The sequence below is a fragment of the Diceros bicornis genome, chromosome 10 (assembly GCF_020826845.1).
Source record: "Diceros bicornis minor isolate mBicDic1 chromosome 10, mDicBic1.mat.cur, whole genome shotgun sequence".
NCBI classification, from domain to species: domain Eukaryota; kingdom Metazoa; phylum Chordata; class Mammalia; order Perissodactyla; family Rhinocerotidae; genus Diceros; species Diceros bicornis.
The window spans coordinates 56,930,438-56,957,424 of NC_080749.1; the positions used below are offsets into that span (position 1 = coordinate 56,930,438).

Consider the following 26,987-nt stretch of genomic DNA (forward strand, 5'->3'; position numbering starts at 1 on the left):
AGTTGGTCTCTGTTCCTAATACGGCATACCTTAAACATTACTCTTTGTTTCAAATTTCCTCATCTGTAAAATGGAGATATAAATAGAAGCTCTCCTGTTGGGTGTTGTGAGGATTGAATGTGTTAATATATATAAAACAGTTAGAAAAGTACCTGGCATATTGTAAATATGCAATGAATGTTGGTTATTATTCCTTCTCTCCTACTTCTTGACAGAAGGACATATATTCAGTGTCATCAGGAGAAATGGAAGCTTGCAGGGTTTGTAATGCCTGAAAACACCAAAGTAATTAACGTACTTGTTAAGTGTAAGAATTTTTTTCGGACATATTTGAATTTGTGTGAGCATTAATAATTTTTGTAATCATTCTTTCATTCCATACCTAAGAAATGTTAATTTTGTATGCTTTAATTCAAACTATTATTTTAATAATACTGAATAAAATTTGTTTTAAAATTGAATATTTATTGGATGCTTTTATTGTATAAGGCATTCTACTGAGAGCTTTTATGTGAAGTATCTCCTTCAATCCTTACCATCACCCTAGTGTAGGGTACTCTTATTAACTTCATTTCAAGATGTGGAAACTGAAGCTCAGGAAAGCTCTGCCCAAGGTTATAGAGCCCACAAATTGTGGAGATAAACAGGCAACAACAGCACTGGTTGAATGCCCACTATGTGCTCATCACTGTGCTGAGCACTTAATTCTTATTAACTCGTTTAATCCTGACATCAACTGTATGATGTAGGTGCTATTATAATCTGTATTCTGGGGATAATGTTGGAGTAAGAACAACAGTAATAACTAGTTAGAATTTACACAGCACTTACTCCATTTGCCAGGTCATGTTGTATGTACTTTAGGTATCGTAGATAATCCTCAGGCACAGCAACCCTATAAGGTAGGGTAGTAGTATTATTCCCATTTTACAGATTAGCAAGTTGAGGCAGAGAGGTTAAGCAGTTGGCCCAAACTTACATGAGTAGGACGTGGCAGAGCTGGAATGCAAACCCAGGGAGTCTGAGTCGAGAGTCCACATTCATGACACTTTGCTGCATATCAATTCAATCCAGTGATAAAGATCTTTGAATTTTTACCCAGAAATAAGTGGATATTTAATTCAAAAATCATTTCTGACATTTCCTAGCAAATTACATCTTTATAGATTATATTAAGATGTGAAAGATAAACATGTCTCAGCTTTTGGATCTTTGAAATGTGATAAAGGCAGTCTTACCTGTGTTATGAGTTATTGTGAAGCTCAAGTTAGGTAATAAATGGGAAACTCTTTTGAAAAAAGTGAAAGCAATAGAAATACAAGATGTTGTTTAATGCTAAATTAGTGCCTGTTTTGACTTTAAGATTTATATACATATTTTGTGAATGTTTTTATATAATAAAATGTTACTTTCTAGTAAGTTTTAGAAAGGATTTTGTTTAGTATGTATGAAGCCAATTTAAAAAGAAACCTGTTTTTCTTTTTTGTATGGCTTAATCTAAATATTGTAAAAGTTTAGTTATTGAATTTATTTTTAGAGAGTGTCTCAAACTGATGACCATTGTTAATTGTTAGAATGCTGCATGAAAGAGTAATCTTACTTTTTACCTACTCAGTTTTTACTTCCTCCAAGGAAGAATAACATTTAAGCTGAGTTTATGGGGAATATTCCTATGCCATTTAATATTCTCATTTTTTCTTACTGTTTGTGACTAAATACTTTATCTCTAAAAGTGAAAGGAAAGACAACAGAAAAAAAGACTATTTTCTTTCTGTTGAAAATGTTGTATCATTAAAAGAAGTCGTCATTTTTATAGGCCCCATTAATGCTAGGCCAGGAACACTAACATGTCAGATCTGCTGATAAATAGTTAGCTGGCCGTTGCTTTTTCCTTTTAGCAAATGATACTTTTTAGGTGGACATGTTAATTAGTGCTTAAATGGTAATATCCTAATGTAGTGATTGGGGAAGAGCAGGAGGGAGGGGTAGCTCTCTCTCCTTTGGGACTGCAGGTCAGTTGTTGCAGTGGAGAAACAACTGTGATTATGAAAATATAGCCGCTGTAAACTTGTCATGTCATTCAGGTGACCACAGTGGACAGCTTACCTGCAGGATTTTGGAGGGAATGATTTTGAATTTTTAGTTTAGTTGGATCCATTTTTCCTTTAAATGTAGCAACCAAGTAGTTCATGGTTGTGGGCAATTTTTAAGTGTCAGTTTAAACCTGACATAAATACAAGTAGGGTGACACCAATGGATATGTTTTACTAGAGAATTAATAGAATACTATTTTATGAAACACATTTTTAAAATTGATGTAACTTTCTTAAAGTTTCATAAAGTGTAAAATTTTAGTTTTTTAAAGGTTGTTCATCCCTCCGACTTTGATCATCCTCTGCAAAATGAGGCTTCTGTATTCATTTTCACAGGATTCAGGAAAGAAAGGAAAGCTAAGGAGTAGAGAGAGTTTAGTGAACATTTATTACATAAGAGGACTTGTAAAATCCTTTTCAGTATTCTAAATGAGCAAAATGGAGGCTGCAGATGTTTCCATGATATCACTGAATTTAAATTCTTCAGATTGAATGTCGTGTATTACGTCACCTTTTATATATCAGAAGTATTAAAGCATTTTCATGATTTATGCTTATATAATACCTGGAATGATTTAAATATATAAAATGGGATCTTTAGAAAAGATAACTGTGAACTTAAATTGCAAACAGAATTTAGCAGATTAAAAAAATTCTCAGTATTAATATTAATCCCTCAACACATAAGTGGTGCGGTATATATAAAAGTCTTACAGGATTTGTGAAAATGAAGTATATTCAAAATAGAATTAGGTGTCTATTAGAGTTGTCATTTTTAGTAATTAGTGAAATAACGTAAAATGGTTATACAGGGTAATGGTTTGCTAATATAAATATCTATTTAAGGTAGCAAAAATTCGTACTCCTGTAGTTCTGAGAGATTGCAAGTTAGAATATCAGCTGTATACTTTTCTGTTTAAAAAGTAAAGAGCAAGCAGGATTTTAAAATTTGTTGCTGTTAAACAGAATAATAAAGACATAGCAGTAAGATGAAAAAAATGACAGTCTATTTTTTAAACAGAAAAAGGCTAGACGACTTCATTATTAGATATGTAGTATCAACATAATTGATCCAGCAGCATTATATTTGAGCTGAAAATACACTTAAATTTGAGGCCATACACTACCCCATGTGAGAGAAACATCTTTCATATAGTTCTAAGATGAAATTACCCTTGAATGAATAGCATCTTCATTTATCTTTAAACCTTTTCTGTGCTTTTAGTGAATCTACTCTTTCAACATGCTCCAAGAATTACATTATACTATTATACCAGAATATTTCTGCAGTGTGAAATAGATTGGTTTGGAAAATGAACCTGGCTTTGCTATAAATTACATTCCCAGGTACAAAGGAATTTGTTATTTTGTTTAAAATAGTCACAAATATAATTAAGGTCTTAATTTATGTTAAACTACAAATATGGCTATTACTTTAACTGGATTAGGAACTTAATCTTTCACTTCAAGAATGATACCTAACACTTTTCATTTGTAACCTTAGATACATTATTTCAATTACAAGGTCTGCAGCTGTTTGATATAAAAAATGAATTATTTTGTAGATAGATTTGTTCATGGTTTTTAATTTTAAAACACGCCTTTTCAAGGTGGAAAATAATTCTTTACTTTGTCGTCACGAATTTTCCTTTGTGTCCTGGTAAAACAAGATATGGAATTAAAATTCAGAACCATTTTCATTTTGTGCCCTGAAAATGGCATTGCATGCTTTAGAATAGTCCTTAGTGCATTCTTACATAAAATGTTTCAAATTTAATTGTGAAATGAATAGAAGCTTTGTCCCACAGGAGCAAACCTGAGGTCTGCTACCTAGCTTTACCCAGTGGGGCTGAAAGTGGATGATTCTCTATCTAGAATTTGGATAACTTTGTTAATGTGATTTACATACATTTAGAAGCTATGTTATAATCCCTTAAATTCCACTGTATTAATCAGTATAAAGCATCTAACATTTTAAAAACTTAAGGACGGGCCGGCCCGGTGGCTTAGCGGTTAAGTGCGCGCGCTCCGCTGCTGGCGGCCCCGGTTCGGATCCCAGGCACGCACCAACACACCGCTTCTCCGGCCATGCTGAGGCCACGTCCCACATACAGCAACTAGAAGGATGTGCAGCTGTGACATACAACAATCTACTGGGGCTTTGGGGGGAAAAATAAATAAATAAAAAAATCTTTAAAAAAAAAAAAAACAAAACAACAAAAAAACTTAAGGACAATTCTTAAAAATTTTGCATTATTTTTATATTTTTGTTGGCAAGCAATGTTGATTTTATTGCTTAAGTGCAATTAAAGAGTATTGTTATGTATTAAACTTGTAAGACAAATAAATGTTCATTTTGTTTTTGGAATAAAGAAGAAGAAAGAAGATAGTTGGTGCTGCTCATTGGTAAATGATTCAATACTGAGTTTCCATTAGTTTGTTAAAATGAAATTAACGTATTTTATATCCCTGCCATCTACTCTTTAGCTTATCCTAAGAATTTTAAATTTGGTGGAAGTTTTTTTTGCTTCTTTGTTTGTAATTGTTATTTTTCTCAGTTGGGAATATTTATTTTATCTATAAATAACAAAACTTTAAAACATTTGTTATAGGAGCTCAGATAAAAAGCAGTTTCCTTTCCTTACTCCCAAATTGTTCATTGAGTGCCAACTATGTGACTGGTATTGCATTAGGTTCTTGGGTTACAAGAATTATTCTTTCTGTGCCTTTGACTATTTTATAACTCCTTTGCTTAATTTTGACCCTACAACTTATTTTTTTTTAATCGGTCATAATAGTTTATAACATTGTGAGATTTCAGTTGTACATTGTTATTTGTCAGTCACCATATAAATGTGCCCCTTCACCCCTTGTGCCCACCCTCAGCCGCCTTCCTCCTGGTAACCACCAAACTGTTCTCTCTGTCTGCACCCTACAACTTATTTTTATTTATGTTTAATTCTAACAGGGAAGGTGGTGTCTTTTCCTATCCTGGTTATCTTTCTTCTGCTTTCTTTTTGAACTTGATTTTTTATACAGCTGTCAGATGTTGATGTATCTAAAATTGAGTCAAATATTCCAAGAGTAGTTTTCAGGTGAGAGTTGTATTAAGTAAGGAAGATCCTATTCTCTGATGTGATCTGTTTTCATATGTGCTCTCAACAGCATTTCATGTTTTTGGTAACAAATTTGCTCTATTTAAAAAGCTTTTTGTACTTACTGAATTTTGGTTTCTGATGACTTCTGCATAGCTAATTTTTTTAAAGTTGAATTGCTGTTACTGTTTTCTAAAAAATTATTGATATTTGCAACTTTATTGATTTTTAAAAATATCTCTGAATTTAACAGGAGTTACATCTGACTTTTTAAAGCAGTGAGCTCTGGTCCCATAAAATAACAAATGCTAATTTTTTTTGTTGCTTACTGGTTTTCTATGAACGATATGTTGAGTATTTATTATTATGAATATCCGTAGCTTATTCATTAAGCAGATGTTTATTGAGAACCTATTGTATGCCAAGGATAAAGTTGTGGACAAGATAGACATGGTCAGTGTGTACTTAAAGGAACTTATATTCAGGAGGGAGGCCTTTTTTCAGTTTCTTGTCAGTTTCATCAGTGTGTATGACTTTGAAAAATTATTCATAAAGTAAAAGTTTATGTCAATATCAAAATATCTTTATTCACTTGTTTTTGCCTTGTTAGAAAAGATTTTATATTATATAAGATACATACTGAAAACATAGGAATCATATATTTAGTCTTTACGTTATTATTCTCTAAAAAAGTGCTTTTGGTTTATCCTTTTAATATTTATCCTTTTAACATCTAGATATTTTTCATCTCAGTGTACAATTTTGCTATTGAATTATAAAGAAATAAATATAAAGTATAGTATATAATTATTATTTACCAAGGAGGTGTTAAAAGGTAATAAAATAAGTGAAGTCAGCTTCCTTTTGAAGTCACTAATGTTAAATAGTCTTTCTTTCTTTGCAGATGAATAAATGAGTATTTATTATTACTAATTTATTACTAGTAATTTTAATAATAGTACCTCATATTTATTGAACTACTATGTACCAGATGGTTATGTAAAGTGTTTTACATACAGCATCTCATTTAATCTGCCTAATAAATTGTTTTCATTTTAGAAATGAGAAATGAGAAGTGAGATAAAGGAACTTGCTCTCAAGCTAACACAGTCAGTCACCAAGATTCCACCCAGAGATGTCTCCCTGGGAGGCTTCTGCTCTATTAACTCCTTATTGTTCTATACCAACTCTTAAGACTGATGCAGAGGACTCCCATTTTTCGAAAGACACTCTAGTCTTCCACTTAAACAACTTGCTTCATAAATCTGTACTCTGTTAGGATCCATTAGGTTCTGCCAGGGCACTTAACCAGTGACAGTTAAGGAGTGGGAATGTGCTAATGGTTGCCCAATCATAAGAGTGGTGTGGCTTATGAGTCAGCAGCAGAAAGTCAGATTGCTCTAAATGATAGTAAGGACAGCATCTCAGGGAGGCAGCATCCTCCTTGTGCAAATGTATCGACCAGGGCAGGCCTGTTGTTGGCTGGCTGTGTTTCCATTCAACCAGAGTTGAGCCCTTTTCACCATTTTCTGAACTATTCCTTTATTACTTTTTTAAAAAGCATAATGCAATTAAAACGAAGGGTATTTGATGTTTTAAGATTTTTAGTATTGTAAAGTCTATTCCTTTACTCCTGTCTGCAACCATCATATTTATTGTTTTCTTTAAAAGAAATGGATGACTTTTTGGCTTTGAATTTAATTTCACTGATTTCCCTGCCAGATTTCTTTCTGGAATATTATTTCTCTGGGAATAATGACTTGAAGAAGCTAGATACACATAGTATTTGAGATATTTTGTTTTGTTTGATTTGCTCATTAATGTTATTCTGCTTTCCTACTTATATTAATTATAAGACCTGCATGCTTATTTTAAATCTCCTCAATATTAGACCGTAGTTGCTGAGATTTTAAAGGACTCCTGCTGACAGCAGCTCCTTCATGTGTTACTTCTCAGTAAATATTTCAGAAGATAATACTGCTCTTATCAGATGGCTTCTTAGCTTCTTAAATCTTCTTATTTAACCAGTTAAATTGACTTTTCAGTTTTTAAACTTGGTGGCCTGTAGATACAGGGGATGGAAACCTAAGACCAAAGATAAAAACTGTCCTTGATTGTGTTTTTATTCTGTATAATATCTGTAGCACTACCCATTTCTTAACACCTTGATGTTACATACCTGCAGGGAAGTGTTGACAGAGATTATATTGATTTGTAGGTACTTGTGTCACCTGTGGCCACAAAAGAGATGGAGTGGCCTTCAAGATTGGGCTTCTCAAGGTTTCAGTAGAACCTGCTTATCTGATTTCAAAGCATATAGTTGTACCTTAGCAACACCAGGCCTTTGAAAAGAGTAGAATTGTCTGCTTTTCATTTCCTGTCAGAAGTCTAGCAGACAAGTGATAATTAGAGAAGACCATCTGAAGACTCCTCAGTCCCCTCCTCCCACCAAAATCTGCTCATTCCAGTTTTTCCTATTTTGGTAAATGACGGTTCCATCTTTCTAGTTGTTTATGTCAGAAACATTGTCGTCTTTGGAGTCCTCTCTTTCTTCTGTATCCATATCCAGTTATCAGCAAATCCTTTTGGCCCTACCTTAAAAATATAGCCAGAATCTGACTTCTTACCACCTCCAGCGCTCCCACTCTGGTCCAGGCCATTATCATTTCTTTCCTGGATTATTGTAAAAAATCCTCCTAACTAGTTCTCCTGCTTCCACTCTTCTCCTCCTTACCATCTAATCTTTATATAGTTGTTTGTAATCCTTTAACATGTCAGTCAGATTCCAGCAATCCTCAGCTCAGCACCTCCTAATGATGGTTCATCTCACTCAAAGGGAAAGCCAAAATCCTTGCAATTATCTGTACGTCTTACGTGAGCTGGTTGTCTCTCTGATCTCATCTCTTACCACTCATTTCCTTACTTCCCCATCATCACACTAGTCTTGTTCCTATTCCTTTAACACGCCAGTTGAAGCACAAGACTGCTTCACTCCTTTGAACTTGGACTGCTCTTCTCTTAGATATCTCTGTGGCTTGCTCCCAAACTTTCTTCAGGTTTATGCTCGAATGTTACCTTATTGGTGAGCCCTCATCTGACCACTCTACACACGATAGCAATAGCTTCATCCTGCTTTGTTTCTAAGTATTTATTTATTTATTTCTAAGTAGCTGGAATCACCATCATATTTTCTGGTTTATTTGCTTACCATCTGTCTCCATTAGACTGTAAACTCCATGAGGTCTGAGACTTTATGGTCACTGCTCTATTCCCAGTGTCTGGAACAGTCCCTGATATGTAGTAGGTGCTCAATAAATATGTATTGCGTGTTTGAATGAATGAATGAAGTGCTTTCCATTCATTCTTCTAGATATTCAAAATCATATCCTCCTAGCAAGTTAGTTCATAGGAAGCTATGCATTGGACCAAATAAATTAGCCTTTTGTAGGCCTTGTTGAGCTATGTTTTAATGTTTTGCTCTAGGCCTTTAGAAGAAAAATCACATAAAAAGCAATTCTGCATTTGTTGTATATTGTCCCATGTCATTTAGTTGTCCTTCTTTATAGAAGATTGCAGATGAGAAATATCTTTTGCAATTTAGTATGAAAAGTTCAGTTGAGGAGCAACCCCATTCTTTTTTGAAGGGTACAAATATTCCATTGATAGATTTACCAGTTTATCAAACCAGTCTTTTATTGATGGATATTAGGCTATTGTTATAATTATTATTTTGCTACTATAAATAGGGCTTAGGTATGAATATTCTTACGTATATCTTATATAATTTTATGCAAATATATCCATATGATATATTTCTAGCAATACAATTGCTGGATCAAAGGATATGTACATCTAGAATTTTGGGAGATGTTACCAAAGTGCCCTTCAAAGAGATTACATTGATTTATACCCAACCAGTGGTTGAGTATAAATTTTGTGTTTTGAATTTTGACCAAGCAGCCTTTTTTCTTGGTTTTTTATTATCATAAGTTTCTGTTGCTTCATTAAAAAAAATTCACATGTGACTAGAACTGGAAGATTTACTGAGTCTTAAACTTCTGTACTCTTTATTTTGTGATTTGATGTGTTGTTCAAATTTTCATATGTTTGTTCATTCATTGAGCTGATAACCATTATCTGCCAGTTATGTACCAGTCACATAACTGGAAATTACACAGTAAAAGCTAGTTTTAGAGGACAGAGGAAACTGAAATGAGAAGCAAGAGGGATCAGAAGCCGTGATTGCCATGATAACGTGGCAACCATGTTACTGAAGGATTGCTGTAACAGGATCCCCATCTATGCTATTCCTATTCTGTTACCTGCAACATTTGAAAGGTTTTTTCCAAAACCTAAGCCACTAGTTTTATAATCTAATCAAAGCAGTGGCGTTGTTGTCTACAGTAACAACTTTTGAGTCTAGTATTTAAGATATTTGTAAGGGTTGAATTGATTGGTAACAAATTGTTCTTATTTCTTTAGACTCCTGGCCTTACTTTCAATTATGTGTAAATGAAGTATATTTTGTTTCTCAAAACCAATTTTTACAAAAATCTGAGCCATAGAGAAGTTATGATTCAGAAGTAAATCATGAAGAAATAGAATTTAGAATCTTCACGGTGTATCGCAGGTATCATCTCCTGGGGCTGTTTCTAGAATTTCTCTGATTTAAAAGTTCTCAATGAATGTAATTTCTAAAGAATTTAGGATCAAGAAAAATGGATAATCTTTTTATATTTACTTTTTCCTTTCTCATAATAGCAATTGGTGACATACTGTATGTCCTTTTTAGCTTGGAGTTAGGAATTTTAGAGTCAAATTTGCTACTCATGTTAATAGACCTTTTGAGTTGTTCCCAGTATTTGATTATTATGGATCAAGCTGCCAGGAGCATTCTTGTACATGTATGTTAGTGGCCATGTGCTTCTTTTCTTTTTGGTATATTTCTAGGAGTGGAATTGTTGGCTGACAGGATAGGCATATGCTCAGTAGTAGATATTACCAAACAGTTTCAAAGTGGCTGGATCAGTTTACACTCCCACCAGCACTGTGTGAGAGGCTTATCACAAAAAAACCCTGGTCTGCTGTCTCACCCTTACCCCATCCCAAATCCTGATACTCAGAGACAACCACTTTCAATCCTTTTAGCTATATTACTTTCCCAGGTATTGATCTCTATGTTTTTAAGTAAGATGCTTGTGTTGCTATTTTATTTTTTAATTTTAAATATATCTATTGAGTTGCACTATGAAATTCACCTGTCACAGCTCTCCTCCCCCTCTCTTTCCCCATCTTCCCAATAGTTCTCTCACTTTTTTGGTTAAATTAATATTCAGTGTTTAAATTATAATTAGAATGTAAATATTGCTCTCAGCTAAGTGGCTCAGTGTACTATGAACGTAGTCTTTCTGTATGACTTTTTTCTCCCTTTGGGTAAATAATTGCTTTGTTTAATTCATTTGGGTAGTTTTCTCCCCTCAACTCTTTGACCGAACTGTAAAACTCCCCCTCACAATGGTTGAACATACCAGGTCCTTTTTTTTTTCTTCTCTTTTGGAAACACTACCTTTGAAACCCCTGTTCCTTTGACTTTAATTGGAATAGTTCCTTTCTTGGCTTGCTTCAGAGCTGTTTTCTTAGGACTGCTGTTCATGATCATCTGGGAATTCTTTTTGCTTTTTTTCTTTGTTGGATCCCCTATTTTCTGGGTCCCATGTTCTTTTTTTCTTGGTTTATTATTTTTTACTTTTGTGCAGCATATTATTCGTTAGCTTCCTGAGAAAGGGCACATAGGAGATCAAATTTTAAAGAGCTTGCTTGTGTGATACTATTTGTATTCTGTCTTCACACTTGAGTGATACCCATGGCCACATGTAGATTTTTAGGTTGGCAAGATTTTTCTTTAGAATTTTGAAGGCCTTGTGTTATTATCTAGCTTTTGGAGTTGCTGTGGAGACATTCAGTATCATCTCTTTGCTCAGTCCTTTGTATGCTTTGCCGCTTTTCATTTTTCTTCCTTCCGTTTTTTTTCTCTTTCTTCTTCCCTCCCTCCCTCCTTTCCTATATGTCTAGCTTAGAGTACTTAACCTCTCTATACCTCTGTTTTCTCATATTAAAATAGGGCTATTTGTCGTATTTACCTCATAGGTAAAGCCCTTATGCAAATACCTGGCATACAGTAATTGCTCAATAAATATTAGCCATTATAATTGTTCTTTAAAGTTGTCTTCTGCCCTCTGCATTTTCAGTTTCTTCTCAGTTCCTTTTTTGTGGTTTGTTTTGGCCCTATATTTTATGTTTGAGGCTTTCCTCAAATATCTTTTGATCTCTGCTAACAATTTGTATTCGAGAGTGAGGCACTAAAAAGCTGACGCGGAGACGAGGGGCTTTTTGACATTGGGCTTCACTGTAGACTGATTGCACAGTGAGCTGCCATTTTTGTTGACCGGTATCCCACTCTACCCCACCTCCAATTAAACCATCAGTATTTGTAGGTCTTTTCTACAGAGGGATATCCTGCAAGTTCTTAATTTGACTGCCAAAGTTTGGAAGCTGAGAGGGAGAGGGGTGCTGTGGGTCTCTTTAGTCAATGTGTATACTTTCCCTTAACCTTCTTCTCTTCAGTGTGACACGCCCCCACACACACACTTTGCTCTGCTTCGGTCTTGTGTCAGGAGTCTTCTCTGACTGGGTTTCTCCAGAGAATGAACCTCTGTTTTCTGCCAGATTGGGGGCAGGCTAGTTGTCTGATGCTTAAACAGACTTTCATCGAGTCCTCCTATTTTTAGTCCTTTACCTCACCTCTGCCTTCTGTGGTACTTGGTGCCTCCAATTTTGGAATCTTCCTAGTTTCTGTGATGCAGCTGTATTGATTTTCTCCTCTGCGTGCTCTCAAGTTTCAGTTTCCTCTGCCCTGCTAAATCTGCTTTCCATCTTACAAAAGTGAGTTGACATCTCTGGTCTGCTTTGGTCTCCTCTCCCATTTTTTGTGTCTTTCTGGGTTTATAAATTTTCTCTTTCTTCACTTATTTTAGTAGATTTTTTGAGAGGTTGCAGAGATAAATATGTAAGTTTAATCTTTCATGTTTAACCAGTTATTGATGATCTGGTATTACTTGTTTTCTCTTTAATTTTTTTTAGGAAATAAAAAATATACTGACACCATACCCCATTAATGAATTTTTTTGACATTAAGAATTTAATTTATTCAGTATGTTGAATACATCAACATATTAAATTTTGGGGTTTTAAAAGTCAGGTACTGGGTATTATGTTCTGTGTGCGTGTGTGTGTGCGTATGTTTAAAAAATTCCCTACCATGTCATGTGCTTAGGTGGTCAGTACCTTTGTATTCAAAGAATGAATATATTTATTGACTGTAGTTTTAATTTATTCATTCTTTAGTTCTTAGTTTTCATTGACCGTTTGAGTGATTAGAGTTGCTCAGCAAATGAGTAAACCCTATATTAGTTCTTTTTGAAATTGAAAATATTATGGTGTTTAATGTGTCATTGTCATTAAAAGTTGATTGATCACTTGCAGGGTTGTGGACACTGTACTGTTATGCAGGTTGTTTTTATAATATTTAGCCTAATCGCTTTCCGATGATGTCAGCCTCACTTGCTAAGATGTCTTTCATGTACTGATTACCACTGTTATAGACCAACACTGTCCAATAAAACTTTCTGAGATGATGTAAATGTTCTGTTATTTGTGCTGTTCAATAAATACACTAGCCACTATCCACATGCGGCTGTCAAGCACTTGAAATGTGGCTAGTGTGACTGGGGAACTGAATTTAAAATTTTATTCAACTTTAATTAATTTAAATTTAAGTTAAATAGCCATAGATGACCAGTGGCTACCATATTGGACAGCACAGTTATAGATCATTATTCTGATAGAATGTGCTAAGTTTTTGATTCAAATTATTTTATGTTGTCAATCACTTGAATAAACTAATACAGGAATAACGTATGCAACTGAGGAATAGGACTTAGGCAAGTTATCCTAAATTTCACTATTATAATTAGAACTTCATGTTTTTGGATTTACATAAGAATTAAAACATGCAGATTCCTAATTCAGAATTGAAAATAAAGTGTGTTTTAGGTTGGTGTATCAAGCCTGTTATATTTGGAGTATTTGAGGTACTTTTGATAACAGATTGAAAATGAAAATGAGAGGTGAAAGTACTATTTTGGAAACTCGCAGAGATTTTCTTCCATCCTACGAGAGAAGGGAGAAATACTGTTTGAATCAAAGCCCGGTTTGGTTTTAGAGCTTTTGTATTCTTGAAGATGGTCATGGTAATGTTTTGTTTTGCATTTAATGTTTGGATGAAAATACTGTGTGACATCAGACTTCTTTGTGAACCACAGATTAATTCAGGAAATTTCTTTTGAATCTGGGATGAAGAATAATTATAGTAACTGCTGTAAAATTAATCTTTGGCTAACCAGAGTTATGCCATCACTTGAGGTCCATGATGAGTTGAGTATTGTTAAATTGGTCAAAATTAAGTCAGTTATTTATTTTTTTTTGTGAGGAAGATCAGCCCTGAGCTAACATCCATGCTAATCCTCCTGTTTTTGCTGAGGAAGACCGGCTCTGAGCTAACATCTATTGCCAATCCTCCTCCCTTTTTTTTTCCCCCAAAGCCCCAGTAGATAGTTGTATGTCATAAGTGCACATCCTTCTAGTTGCTGTATGTGGGACGTGGCCTCAGCATGGCGAGAGAAGCAGTGCGTCGGTGTGTGCCCGGGATCCGAACCCGGGCCGCCAGTAGCGGAGTGCGCGCACTTAACCGCTAAGCCACGCAGCTGGCCCAAGTCAGTTATTTTTAATAAAGAAGTCACAAATTCACAGGACTGGAAGCATGGCTTTGCAGAACATTACAATTTTGCTTAATCTTTTTTAGTGAAATATGTCTCTTTGGACTATTCATTAGTACAGTTACCACTATACATGTAGTCAAGCAAAATATACCGTGTTTACTATTTTATGTAGTATTACGATTGTTAACTGACAACTGAATATTATTCAGACCTTCGAGAAGATAGATTAAGCAGTTCTTTCATATTCTTTTTTTTCTTCTGAAGGTCTCCATCCCCTCTTAGCCCCTCATTCTCAGCAGATGATTTCTCCTCCCATTTCACAGAATGTGAGCACTCCTTCATTTTCTTGTCCTTCTCAGGCTTATCAGCTTGTAATCACCATCACTGATTCCAACCACCCTTGCATTACAATGGAAAAAGTGTCCTCTTTTCCTGACAAAAAGAGATCCCTCCACCCGTGCTCTCATTCCATCCCTTTTAACCTTCTCCTGGATCTTGTATGTCAGTTATTCTACCAGTTTCTTGTCATTTCAGCCTATTTCCACTGCTTTTTTTTTTCTATTTATGTTTTTACGAGTTCAACCTTTCTCCATCATTGGTACAGACGCCTATGTAGTAGAAGGGAGTTTATCCTTCTAATCCCTTCTTCTTCTCATTCAGTCTTCTTGAAAGAGCTGTTTCTATTTATTCTCTCTAATTCTTCCCTTTCTAGCAAACTGTGTTTAGCAAGCCTTCTACGTGTTGTTGATGCATGCTGAAGTTGGAGAACCACTATCCCGGTCTGTACTTACGGGCCAATCAGGAAGCTCACTGTTGTCGCTTTAATTGGGAACGCGGGTTATAGTATTTAGAGGACTCTTAGGGTGCACTTCACAGGAATCAACTTTTGGTTGGGTGAGGTGGTGTTTAAACCTAGAAAAGGTAATTGTTGGTAAATTAGTTAGGATTAGGTTTGACTTTGAGTGACAGAAAACCACAAATAGCAGTGGCTTAAAAAGAGAGAAGTTTATTTCCTTTTCTTATAAACATAGGTAATCCAGGTTTGGTGACTACATAATTATCAAAGAGCTAGGCTCCTTTACTCTTGTTGCTCTACCATCTCTAACACTCTAAGACAAGAAAGATGATGATCCTGTAAAGAGTAGTGGAATTAAGCAATAGCTGATAAAATTCAAACTTTAGTCATTGTTAAAGAAAATTAAAGCAGGGCCGGCCCCGTGGCTTAGTGGTTAAGTGTGCATGCTCTGCTGCTGGCGGCCCAGGTTCGGATCCCGGGCCCGCACCGACGCACCGCTTCTCCGGCCTTGCTGAGGCTGCGTCCCATAATACAGCAACTAGAAGGATGTGCAACTACGACATACAACTATCTACTGGGGCTTTGGGGAAAAAGAAATAATAAATAAAGAAAATTAAAGCAATATACATAAAATAATATGGTAAAATAAATGTGGATAATTTACATTTCCTTCCTTAAATGTGTATAAATGCTTTAAGTTTCATACATTTACTGGTGTCTAAATCATATTGATTTTTTAGTAATGAAATGACATTTTATTTTTGTTTGGAATACAAATCTTTTACTTTAAATTGATTCTTTTCCAGTAAAGTGTTACTGTCTGAGCTCTTACTTAAGTTTGGAAAAGAAAGAAAGAACAAGTTGTGTTCAACTATGTATATACTTTCACTAGGCTTACTGTACTTCTCTTGATTTACAGGCCTTTTTGCAAATGTGTAATCTGCCTATCAAAGTGGTTTGTAGGGCGAATGCAGAATATATGTCTCCATCTGGTAAGTGTGTTTTTTTTTTCTCTGTTAATATTCTGCATTGATAAAATTGCAGCGATAGTCCGGTTTGAACTTAGATTTTTAAAATGCCTATTGTTTTTTTGTTTACCCTTTGAGGAATTTTCCCCGGGTTTTATAAAGTAACAAACAAGTTGCAACAAACAAGTTGCAAACTTGACAATCTTAGGGTGGGCATGTCTCCCCATTTCAACTCTGTAGTCAGAGATGGTTCCTGGAAAGTTATGGAAATTGTTTTAAATAGTAAATATTAAGAAAATACATAATCTCAGATTTCCCCAGTCTTATTTACATAGAACTGTTTCCTTTCAGAAAACAAATTTTAATATTAATGAATCCATTCATTATTAAACACACTTCCCTACATTACGTTCTCCCATTATACAGATGGAAGAAGAGAGACTGTGGAATAATTAAATTAACTTGTCATAGATCTTAAAGTCATCTCTGAAGGTTTTTGGTTTCTAGTTCTTTCTTTTTGTTTTATTTTATTTTAATAGGTTTTAAGATACTTTTTATTAAGGTTTTAGCCTTTCTGCTATTTTTTTAATAATCAGCATTGCCTTTTCTGTGTGACGTGTGTTAGTAGATTAAAGTACAGTTTTAAATAAATATGATTCAGATAATTTTTAGTGTAAAAATATAGTGCCAAAAGGTGATAGATAAATGTTAAATAGAATTGGTATGGATTATAACTATGGTTTTGCTGGAGCAATAATAACACATAGAATCACTCCTTTATGTATAAATAAATCCGTTGAATGTAACTGATTGCCATAAGTGTGTTACATTGCTTTTGAGGACACACTTATCTCTCTCTTCATTGTAATGATAACTTAGGAATGACTTATGTTAAATATTGTTTTCATCTTAAGTTCTTAAGGGTGAATATCAAATCTATGAAGACACTCTCTTCGTACACACTGAAAATTCCATATGAATATATTTACATTTATAGGTTTATGAATATACATTTTAAAACATTTCTGTAAGCGAATTTCTAGACCTATAAATGTAGACATATTTTAGATTCTTGAAGGCCCTTAATTGACTCATTTTATATTAATTTTATGCTTAGGTTTTATAAACTTTACTGAATTCTGGCGAAATGAATTGTATTGCGTTCTGTCCATCTTTTTCTTCTATGTAGTCATAGAAAAAGAGTGTAGCTATACATATAAAAAGGTTAGTGATCTAACACTAAAGTTAATGTCTTTGGCAAATTAGAAGCCATATAATTCATCCACTCATTTCCTAAAATCACCTAGGTAGATATTTATCTTCTTTTTGTTTTTTTTCTGAGGAAGATTTGCCCTGAGGTAACATCTGTGCCAGTCTTCCTCTATTTTGTATGTGGGTCACCGCCACAGCATGGCCACTCATGAGAGGTGTAGGTCCGCGCCCAGGAACTGAACTCGGGCCGCCAAAGTGGAGCGTGCCGAACTTAACCACTAGGCCACAGGGCAGGCCCCAATATATCTTCTTTTTATAAGCTGTGAAAGACAAACAGATAAATATTATAGAGACTACAATACATACATGCCTTCATAGGAGGAATATCCTATAGGTAGATGAAAATGGCACTTTCTATTATGATATTTAAATTTCATCTTATCTCTAGTTATTATTGTCTTTCATCATATGATTTAGGGTGATCAGGGCAATGTGTTTTATTTGCTTGATGATCTTCTCGTGGTAGATTTTTAAAGCAGAGAGCATCATGGAATAGTCAAAAGACCACTTGGCTAAGAGTTAGGAAATATTTTCTCTAATCCTTCTGTGATTTTGTCACATATTAACAGTTTCTTTGGGAAATTTTACTTCTCTTCTTTGAGCCCCAGTGACTTCATCCATAATATCTGAGGTGGTTGGATTAGATGACATCCGAGGTCCTTTCTGTTTCTAATATTCTCTGAATCTACAAACTTGCTTGGCAACATCTTCTTGATTTCTTTAGAAATAAAAGTTCTAAAAATGATTATTTTGCCTAAAATGAGAAACAGGGCCCCTCAGTTTTTTTGACATTTGACTCGTGCTGGAGAATAACTGTCTCACCGTGCTTTTCCCTGGTACCTGCAATAATAAGGATATAACATTGGCCCTGCTTTAAGTCAGGCTGGTGACAGAAAATATTATTCACTTCTAATTTGTTGCCTTGATTTTTATATATCTCTTTATATTTAGAGAGATATGAGTACTCAATTGACTACCCACACTGCTTCCCTATTTCACAATCTACCAGTGCTCACTGTATTTTTAAGAAAAGAAATAAAATACAAACTTTCTTCCAAGAACTCCAAACTGGATATTGAAAATGAGAAATAGACTTTGCTCTCAAAATGTCACACCCCAAAAATCCCCTTCAGTCTAGGCATTCATTCACCAACAGTTGTTATTCTCAGATCATTTTATCCTAGGAGACCTACACTATTTCTAGCAGTATAGTAGTTACAAAGTTAAAAACATTAAAAAACAGTATGACCTAATGCTTATCCAGATAGGAAATTCTTTTCTTTTTTGCAAGATTTATAAAGCAGTAGAAGAAAAGAATGCAGAATTCAGAGTTTTTATATTGGTAAGATGGCAGTGTCTTCTAAATACATCTATTTAGAATGTATTTCAAATGTATTACACCAAAAAGCCTGCCTTTCCTTTGTCATGTGTGTTATCCTATGGGCACAGATGAGGCTTTTGGTGGTGCTCTACTCCTCATCCATTACCCTCAGGCTGAATGAGCCAGAGAAGAGGGAATCTATTGAAAAGGACCATGAAGAAGCCTGCTGTGTGAACTCTATTTGAACTAGGTCTGACAGCAAGTTTCATCATCTAGTTTTTGGGGTAAACTTTATTGCTATTTGGAAACTATTTTGTTCTCATCATTTCTGAGAATTTCATCAACTATTAGAATTTGTAAAAATGAAATATTATTTTTTTAATGTAACATTTATTTAGAGAAGCCAGTTTTTATAAGCATAGTACTTTTTCTCCTCTTTTCCTACATGTGTTGGGAACATACTTGGTATTATAATTCATAAAGTAGCATACCTTCAAAGATTGTTAATTTTCTTAATTCCTAATATTTTTGAGTCAAAGACATTTATTAGTGCACCATTATGTGCTTAAAATATTGACCTTAATGGGTATCTGAGATTTAAAAGTGGAAACTGTAAAAAGAAGTCTTCTTAAATGTAGTCTAAAATATGGATTGAGTTGTTGTACTCTGAAGAGAAAGCCCAGTTAAATGACTTTGAAATTATCGGTGGTCATGAACCAACGTCTAGGCCTGGTTCGTGTAATTTGAATAATTAGTATTTACTGCTATATAGTGATTTGTTTGTATTAGCTCTGAAAAGGGAATATTGTGATCTCTTATTATACACAAATGAGAACTCTAGGAGTGAATCTCCTTATTCCTTTTTCTTTTGTTTTAAAATTAGTTAGTAATCAGTGTTTAAAAATTTATAGAATTTAACATAGACATTTAACTATGATTTTCAAAAGTTATAGTTTTATGAAATCTCTGTATTAATAAAACACATCTCAGTTTTGTGTTAATTTCTTATTAGCACAAACTTTAATTTACTGAAAGAGTTTTCATATTTTCTTTTCTCAACAGGTAAAGTACCTTTTATTCATGTAGGAAATCAAGTAGTATCAGAACTTGGTCCAATAGTCCAATTCGTTAAAGCCAAGGTAATAAAAAAGATATTAAATGCATTTGATCACAGTTACTCTTAAATAAGCCATTCATCATTCTTGAGTGTCTTACATTTACATTGATTTTAATCTAGTTTTATAAAATGCCAATATAAACTACTGGAGAAATATTTCTAAAGTCTAAGTTTTTTTTTCATGAGGTAAATCAATGGCAAAAGAGGTAATTTGATCTTTACAAAATAGTAGATAATTTTCTAACTTATGCTTATGAGAATTTTGATCATAAATGAAAACTGTAGGTTGTTATAAAATGTCAGGTTAATCTTTGAGAAGGGAGATATAGGATATGTTTAGAAGTTGAATGTATTAATTTATCCGTTTGAATTATTCAGTTTAGATTTAAATAATTATCAGAAGACAATCCCCATTAACATTTGGGGAAACATCCTTCCAGACTTTTCTCTTTGCATATATAGCAAAATATAGATCATACTATTATGTTATTTTGCAACTGCCTTTTAAAATCATCAATATATTTGGAAATTCTTCCGTGTTAATGACTGTAGATGTATAGATATACATCATCCTTTTAAATTGTTATACAGTCATGCGTTGCTTACAGACAGGGGTACATTCTGAGAAATATGTTGTTAGGTGATTTTGTTGTTGTTTGAACATCGTAGAGTGTACTGAAGGGGAACAAAATTTGCCACCCCAAAATGTGTCTCTTCAACATGAGGATTATTTTAGGTTGACTATTTTTAAGAAATGAAAGACTTAAAAAGTTTTTCTTGTTACCTCCCCCTTAACTGCCTAAAAGAATTCAGATAACAAAACCTGTTTTAGGAAGCTAGCTGTCACCTTAGCATTACATGAACTAGGTGGTAGACAGGGAGAAAGAAACCTAGAAGAGCCTGATTGTTGGGCTCCTTTCTGTCTTCTGTTTCTGTGTGGACAAACACTTGTTTTTCAAATATTGGCTCCCTTTCACCTACCTGTGAACTGCCTTCTTTTCCTTTGATGTCCCTGACTCTCCCCACCCCCAGCATCTTCTTTTGTCTGTAACTGAGGATGGTATTTTAGGTGAGGGCTTCTGCCATTTTGGTGAGTTACTCGGTTTTCCTGCGTTTCTCACATGTTTGCATGTTATTAAACTTTTGTTTGTTTTTCTCCTGTTAATCTGTTTCATGTCAATTTAATTCTTAGACCAGCCAGAAGAACTTAGAATGGTAGAGGAAAATTTCTTTCTCCCCTATAGTACTTAGACAAACCTAGATGGGATAGCCTATTACACATCTAGGCTGTATGGTACTGATCTCATGGGACTACTGTTGCATATGTAGTCCATTGTTGACCGAAACGACGTTAAGCGGTGCATGGCTGTATAATATTCTAGTATATGCATGTATTACAGTTTATTTATTTATTTATTGCCAATTTTTTACTGTTATTGAGTGCTAAGATAAATATTCTTGTATATACACCTTTGTACACTTGTCAGATTATCTCCTTAGGATAAATTCCTATGAGTGATATTGCAGTGTTACAGGGTGTGCATTTTTAAAATTGTACAACCGATTGCCAGATTGAACTAATGGTTATACCATTTTATGCATCGACTCATTACTATAGTGTATTAGAATTAAAAATTAGTGTCTATTTCCCTATACCTTTACTAACATTTTTTTCACATTTGACCACTTTATAAGCAACACTTGTCAATCTTTTGGCATTTATTTTATTATTAATAAAGTTAGTTCCTTAAAAAAACAAGGTTTACTGACCATTCTTGTTTTCTTCTTTTGTGAAATAATTGACAATGTAATTTTGTCCATTGAAAGATACACTTTTATAATGACAAATAAACACTACTTATTAATATTTTGTAGCAATAGCAGAGTATTAACTATTTTTTCATATAAAATAATTTTGTTTTAGGAGGCATTTTGGAAATTAATCTATTGAACATTTGTAGTAAAAGCATTGATGTTATATCACTTGGTAGTAAGATAACTGAAAGTTTTTGTATATTTAATATGATGCTCTTTTAAATTTTTTTAAATTCCCTTTAGGGCCATTCTCTTAGTGATGGGCTGGATGAAGTCCAAAAAGCAGAAATGAAAGCCTACATGGAATTAGTCAACAACATGCTGTTGACTGCAGAGGTACAATAGAAGATAATAGGCCTTGACAATAAGCTTTTTCTCTCATAAGAGATAATCTTTCTTATGGATTATTTTAAAGTTATTGATAAATAGGAAAATAGTCAAGCAATTCTAGGGCTAGGATGGTTACCCAAACTAGATACTTGGTCATTATCTTTGAACAAGTTGCCTGACATTTTCAGTTCTGGTTTTTCTGTTTGTAAAAAGAAGTGATTCTTGCCCACTCACTATTTTACTTTGGCCTTGTGAAGTTTACTTAAATAATATCTGTAAAATACTTTAATGGTATTTAGAGATGTCCTGTATGAATAAGAAATATTTTTATAAAGTACTACCGTTGAGTTTAATAATTCTGTATAACAACATTAGCCAGGAAAAAAACAACCTTCACATGTGACTTTTATAAAATTGGCTTATAAAAAATTACCATGGCAAGAAATAACTTTCTTTATCCATTTTTCTCTTTGGTATTCTAAAGTTTTAGTGATTGTTCTTTTGTTCCTAGTTGTATCTTCAGTGGTGTGATGAAGCAACAGTAGGGGAGGTGAGTGGTTCTGCAGCATTTATCTTAATTAAAATTTAATGAGAAAACACTTTTGCTCAGAATCCTAAGTCCCTGCTCATAAATGAAACATTGCGGTTTATACCATTAGTGGTATAGTTTTCACTTACTTTAATTTTGCTTGCACATACATTTTAGGGAAGCTGTGTGTCATTGTTTGATATAACTGGTTGCAAAGTACATAAAAGTTTATATATTTTTAAAGGGAATGGTTTAAAATTTTAATTTTTTAGATTGCAAGCTATGTGTTTTTTTCATATTGTTCTATTTGTGTTCTGAAAATATATTTCCCTTAGAATTCTATTTGTAAAAACAGGCTTTGTTTTTAGAAAGAATCATATTTTTAAAAAAACTCTTTTTGCTTTAGATTACTCATGCTAGGTATGGATCTCCTTACCCTTGGCCTCTGAATCATATTTTGGCCTATCAGAAACAGTGGGAAGTCAGACGTAAGATGAAAGCTATTGGATGGGGTAAGAAGACTCTGGACCAGGTCAGTTCAGATCGAAGTTGACAGAACCCTCAACTTGAATGCATTAAGAAATTCATTTTTTTTATTCACAGTCATTTAAAAAATCCCAACATAATAAAAATTAACAAAACATTTGCTCTTATTTTCTCTGGCATGAAGTAATTTTATTTGTTTTATAAAAATCACACATGGTTATTGTAAAACAAATGATATAATACAGAAAAGTTCAAAAAGGGAATAAAATTGCCTGAAATCCTACCACCTAGAAATCACCACTGTTAGCTATTTGGAGAACATTCTTCTAGATGTCTCTTAATAACATTTTCCTTAAATGGGATCATATTATACCTACCATTCTATAACCTGATTTTTTTCTGTTCAGCAATACATCGTGGGCATCTTTTAAGCCAGTGAATACAGATCTGCAGTATCATGGCTTAAAAAAAAAAAACGCTGTTAAGTACAGTGCTTAAAATATCTATTTTTCTTTGGTCTTAAATTTACCGAAGTAGCAAAATAAAAAATATATATATATCTTGTCAAGGTCACGAGTTTGAGCATCATTAAGCTAATTAATGTCTCTTTTCCAAGGCTACCCCTAGTCCTAGCTAGCCAACTTACTGATGTATGCCATTGGCCACAAGGGGGATTGAGTAATTGAATAGGGATGGAGTAAATAAAACCCATCTTCACTAGTGGGAAAACAACTCAAATGCTTTTACTCATGGTGGGTCAGCAGTGTCATCTTTATGGGGCAGATTTTTTTTTTTATATGTGTAAAGTCAGTCATTTGAATATATGGGTTCAGGAAGACATTTTTGTAGGGAGTAGAGTTTTGAGATAAAATCTTTCTTGGTAGTAATCTTTATAAGTAGCTTAAATGTACTTGCATTTAAAGAAAATTTGCTCTCAAAATTTCTTCCTATTTCTTATATAGAAAGTATTATTACATACTATATGTGGTCTATAGTCTTATTTAAATATATTATAAAAGGTTACTTAAATTTATATTTCTGTTATAAACTGTGATACAAATTAAGTTTTAGACACATTTTATTGTTTTGCTAATTTAAATATTTTTCTTTGGGGTCTGTTGCCTGTGTTAGGTCTTAGAAGATGTAGACCAGTGCTGTCAAGCTCTTTCTCAAAGACTGGGAACACAGCCATATTTCTTCAATAAGCAGTAAGAAATTTTATTATTTTTTTTGTTAATTTCTTTTCTATATTGTTAGGTTACAAACTTATTTTATCATAGTGGAATTGTTTTATCAAGAAATATTTATGAAAAGATTTAGTTAAATTTAAGTTCATTTTTGCCCTCATTACACATTTACTTAACACTTTTTGGGTGTCAGGCACAACACTAGGCTCTGGGAGACAGATTTCTAAAATGTGGTCCTTGCCATTAAGAATTTCTCTTAAGGGCAGACGTGTAAACCAGTCATTGTTGTGTGATATGAGAGAGGATCTGCTAGAGGTATTTAAAGTGCTGTGTATGGAACTACAACATCTTAACAAAATTCTAAACTTGCAAAGTACTATTAAAATATGAAGTGTAACCATATTTGTCTATAGCATGATACCCTGGAGACTAGAAAAGTGAATAAAACTAAACAATAAAAAATACTGTTGGATGGACAAACACTATTATGAACTTATCTTTTCAAAGTTAATGAAATATTTGTAAAGCACAGAAATGAATATAATGGCTATAGATTAAATAAATATGTATATGTATGTAAATTGAGTAGTTCATGTTTCATTAAGACAGATTTTTTTGGTAATTGGGAAAAGAACATCTAATGTAAGCAAAGAATGAATTTTCCTTTTTTTTTTAAAAAAGTAATTTTAATATATCAGAATCAGCTATCCTGTGATCCAGTTTAAGATAGGTTTAAATTAGCATTTTAATCTCAATGATTTGCTTAGAAGTTCTAACTTTTTCTTGGCTTTTTAATAAAAATTTCTTTCTTTTAGATTGATAATTTTTAAAAGGCTTTATTTGCTATTATTTATTATATCTTTATAGGCATTCATCTTTTATAGCCATATCATCTTTTGGTAGAAATATTAATATTTGTAGCAAAAATGACTATGATGATAGCTTAGAAATATTAGTTATATTAATATGTGCTATATATAACTGATATTAAAATAAAATTTGGGCTCTGTTGATCTCTGAAGCAGAAAGGTCATAGATTTCAAACCATGGAATCCTGGTAGATAAAGCTTCTACAGCTATGTTCCTGTGTCTAGTGATGTTTGCTATGAGGTTATTTGTTTAGTCTCTAACACAAAAGAAATGTATCCAGGGGCCGGCCCGGTGGCTTAGCGGTTAAGTGCGGTGGCTTAGTGGTTAAGTGCGCACGCTCCACTACTGGCGGCGGGGGGTTCAGATCCCGGGCGTGCAGCGACGCACCGCTTCCCCGGCCATGTTGAGGCGGCGTCCCACATACAGCAACTGGAAGGGTGTGTAACTATGACATGCAACTATTACTGGGGCTTTGGGGAAAAAAAAAAAAAGGAGGAGGATTGGCAATAGATGTTAGCTCAGAGCCGGTCTTCCTCAGCAAAAAGAGGAGGATTGGCATGGATGTTAGCTCAGGGCTGATCTTCCTCACAAAAAAAAAAAAAAAAGAAATGTATCCAGATGTTAGTATTATGTAGTTCCTTTTCTTTCTGATATAGAAATTCTTAGGAGTTGAAAAGCTCAGAAGGGGTATGGGGTATGTTTCATTGTTCAAAGTGCGTCATTCTGTGTTAGGAGTTAGTTTTGTTATGCAGTCTGTCTTCATGGGAGGCCAGGAAAATAGATCTAACTTATTTTTCTCCTCATTTAAACTTAATTTCAGAGTTAGTAATGACTTGTGATTCAGTGGAAATATCAAAATATTTTTTTCTTCATAAGGGTACAATTATATTTAAACTTGTAGTCAAAAATTCAAAATTTAGAACAGACACAAAACTCAAGGTTGCTATTGAGGAGCTCTTACCTAATTAAGATGTAGGTTTTTGAAATAATTTTGCCTTATATGAGTCTTAGACAGATAAACATTTTCCCCTAACAATTATGATTGAAAAATAGAATAGATTTAATTTTTAATTTTACTCAATTGTTTAATATTAAAATGCAAATAAGCTACATTTCAGAAAAAGTAACTTATACAAATTTTCATTTTGTTGTGGCAACATTTTTCTCATTCTTTTCTTACTTTGTGAGACACTATACTTTAGTGAATAGAGCACTGGCTTAAGTCAAGATATATGGTATTGGATTCTAAGTCTGGGGCCCTGGATTCTGTTCTTGTCTCTAACATATACCAGACTTTGGCAAGTTTTGTTTTTCCCCTGTGTATTCTGCCCTTACCCTCAAAAATTAGAATGAAATTTTCTTTTAGCTTACCTACTGGGGATGTTTAGAGGACTCATGAAAGAAACCCAACAGCTTTACTTGATGAGAGAAAGGAAAAGAGTAGTTGAGGGAGAGATCTTGCAGCAAGAATAGTAATTGGGAAAAGAGGACAAAGAAGCTAAATGGTGGAAAGGGAAAAGGAAAGTGAATTTGAAAAAAATTAGAAATAATACAAGGTAGATACTAACATTGGTGGCCTTTTTATCCTTCATAATATAGTGTTGGTAGCTTTTAAATATTTAAATCATATTTTAGAAATGCAGCTAAAACAAAATCTGTGCTACCTGTGGCATACATACTGTCTTGCTGATGTGGTATCTGTTAAGACAACGACACAAATACTACTAGGTCATTTTTTCCCTTTCACCTGGTGAGTGTGAACTTGGAATGAACAACTAAAACTTTGCTTAAAGTGATATTTTTACGTCACCTTTTTAATGAAGGGGAAAAAAGAGTAGAAAAATATATATATTTTTCTAAATGTAATCATGATAGAAGGAGTTATACTATTCTAAAGCATTTATGAGCTCCTTGTAGGTCTGTGTGTTTTCCAAACAAAACCTGTTAGCTAGCAGAAGCTCAATAAATGTTGGTTAAAACTAGATTAAATTGAATGAGAAATTGGAAAAGGAGTTCAATTTGAAAAAGAAAAAATACTGCTATTAATCATTAAGTAAATGGTAAAATTTGAAAATATACCTTCATATACTGACAGGAAAGTATATTGAAGAAATGGTGCAAAAATTATACTTGGGAATCTTAAGATGAAAAATTTCAAGGAGGAATAGGATTATATTGAGGTTTATTCAAGTAAGAAATCACCGGTTAAGAAAATTAAGGGGTATTTGCTCAAAAATATCCAAAGGCAAAATATAGAAAAGGTTGATGGCA

At 33.7% G+C, this 26,987-nt stretch overlaps 1 protein-coding gene across 3 annotated transcripts in view; it reads left to right on the forward strand.

Annotated features, from left to right (window-relative positions):
* The window catches only part of MTX2 (metaxin 2), a 59,604-nt gene that overhangs the window by 28,218 nt on the left and 4,399 nt on the right, over positions 1-26,987 (forward strand). For 2 of the 3 annotated variants that reach the window (XM_058549305.1, XM_058549306.1), the window contains exons 4-9: positions 15,741-15,813; positions 19,445-19,521; positions 21,558-21,650; positions 22,156-22,194; positions 22,580-22,705; positions 23,791-23,867. In XM_058549305.1, coding sequence (XP_058405288.1) covers positions 15,741-15,813; positions 19,445-19,521; positions 21,558-21,650; positions 22,156-22,194; positions 22,580-22,705; positions 23,791-23,867 — 485 coding nt within the window. The remainder of the gene's footprint in view (positions 1-15,740; positions 15,814-19,444; positions 19,522-21,557; positions 21,651-22,155; positions 22,195-22,579; positions 22,706-23,790; positions 23,868-26,987) is intronic. The other variant, XM_058549307.1, reaches the window with a different exon arrangement.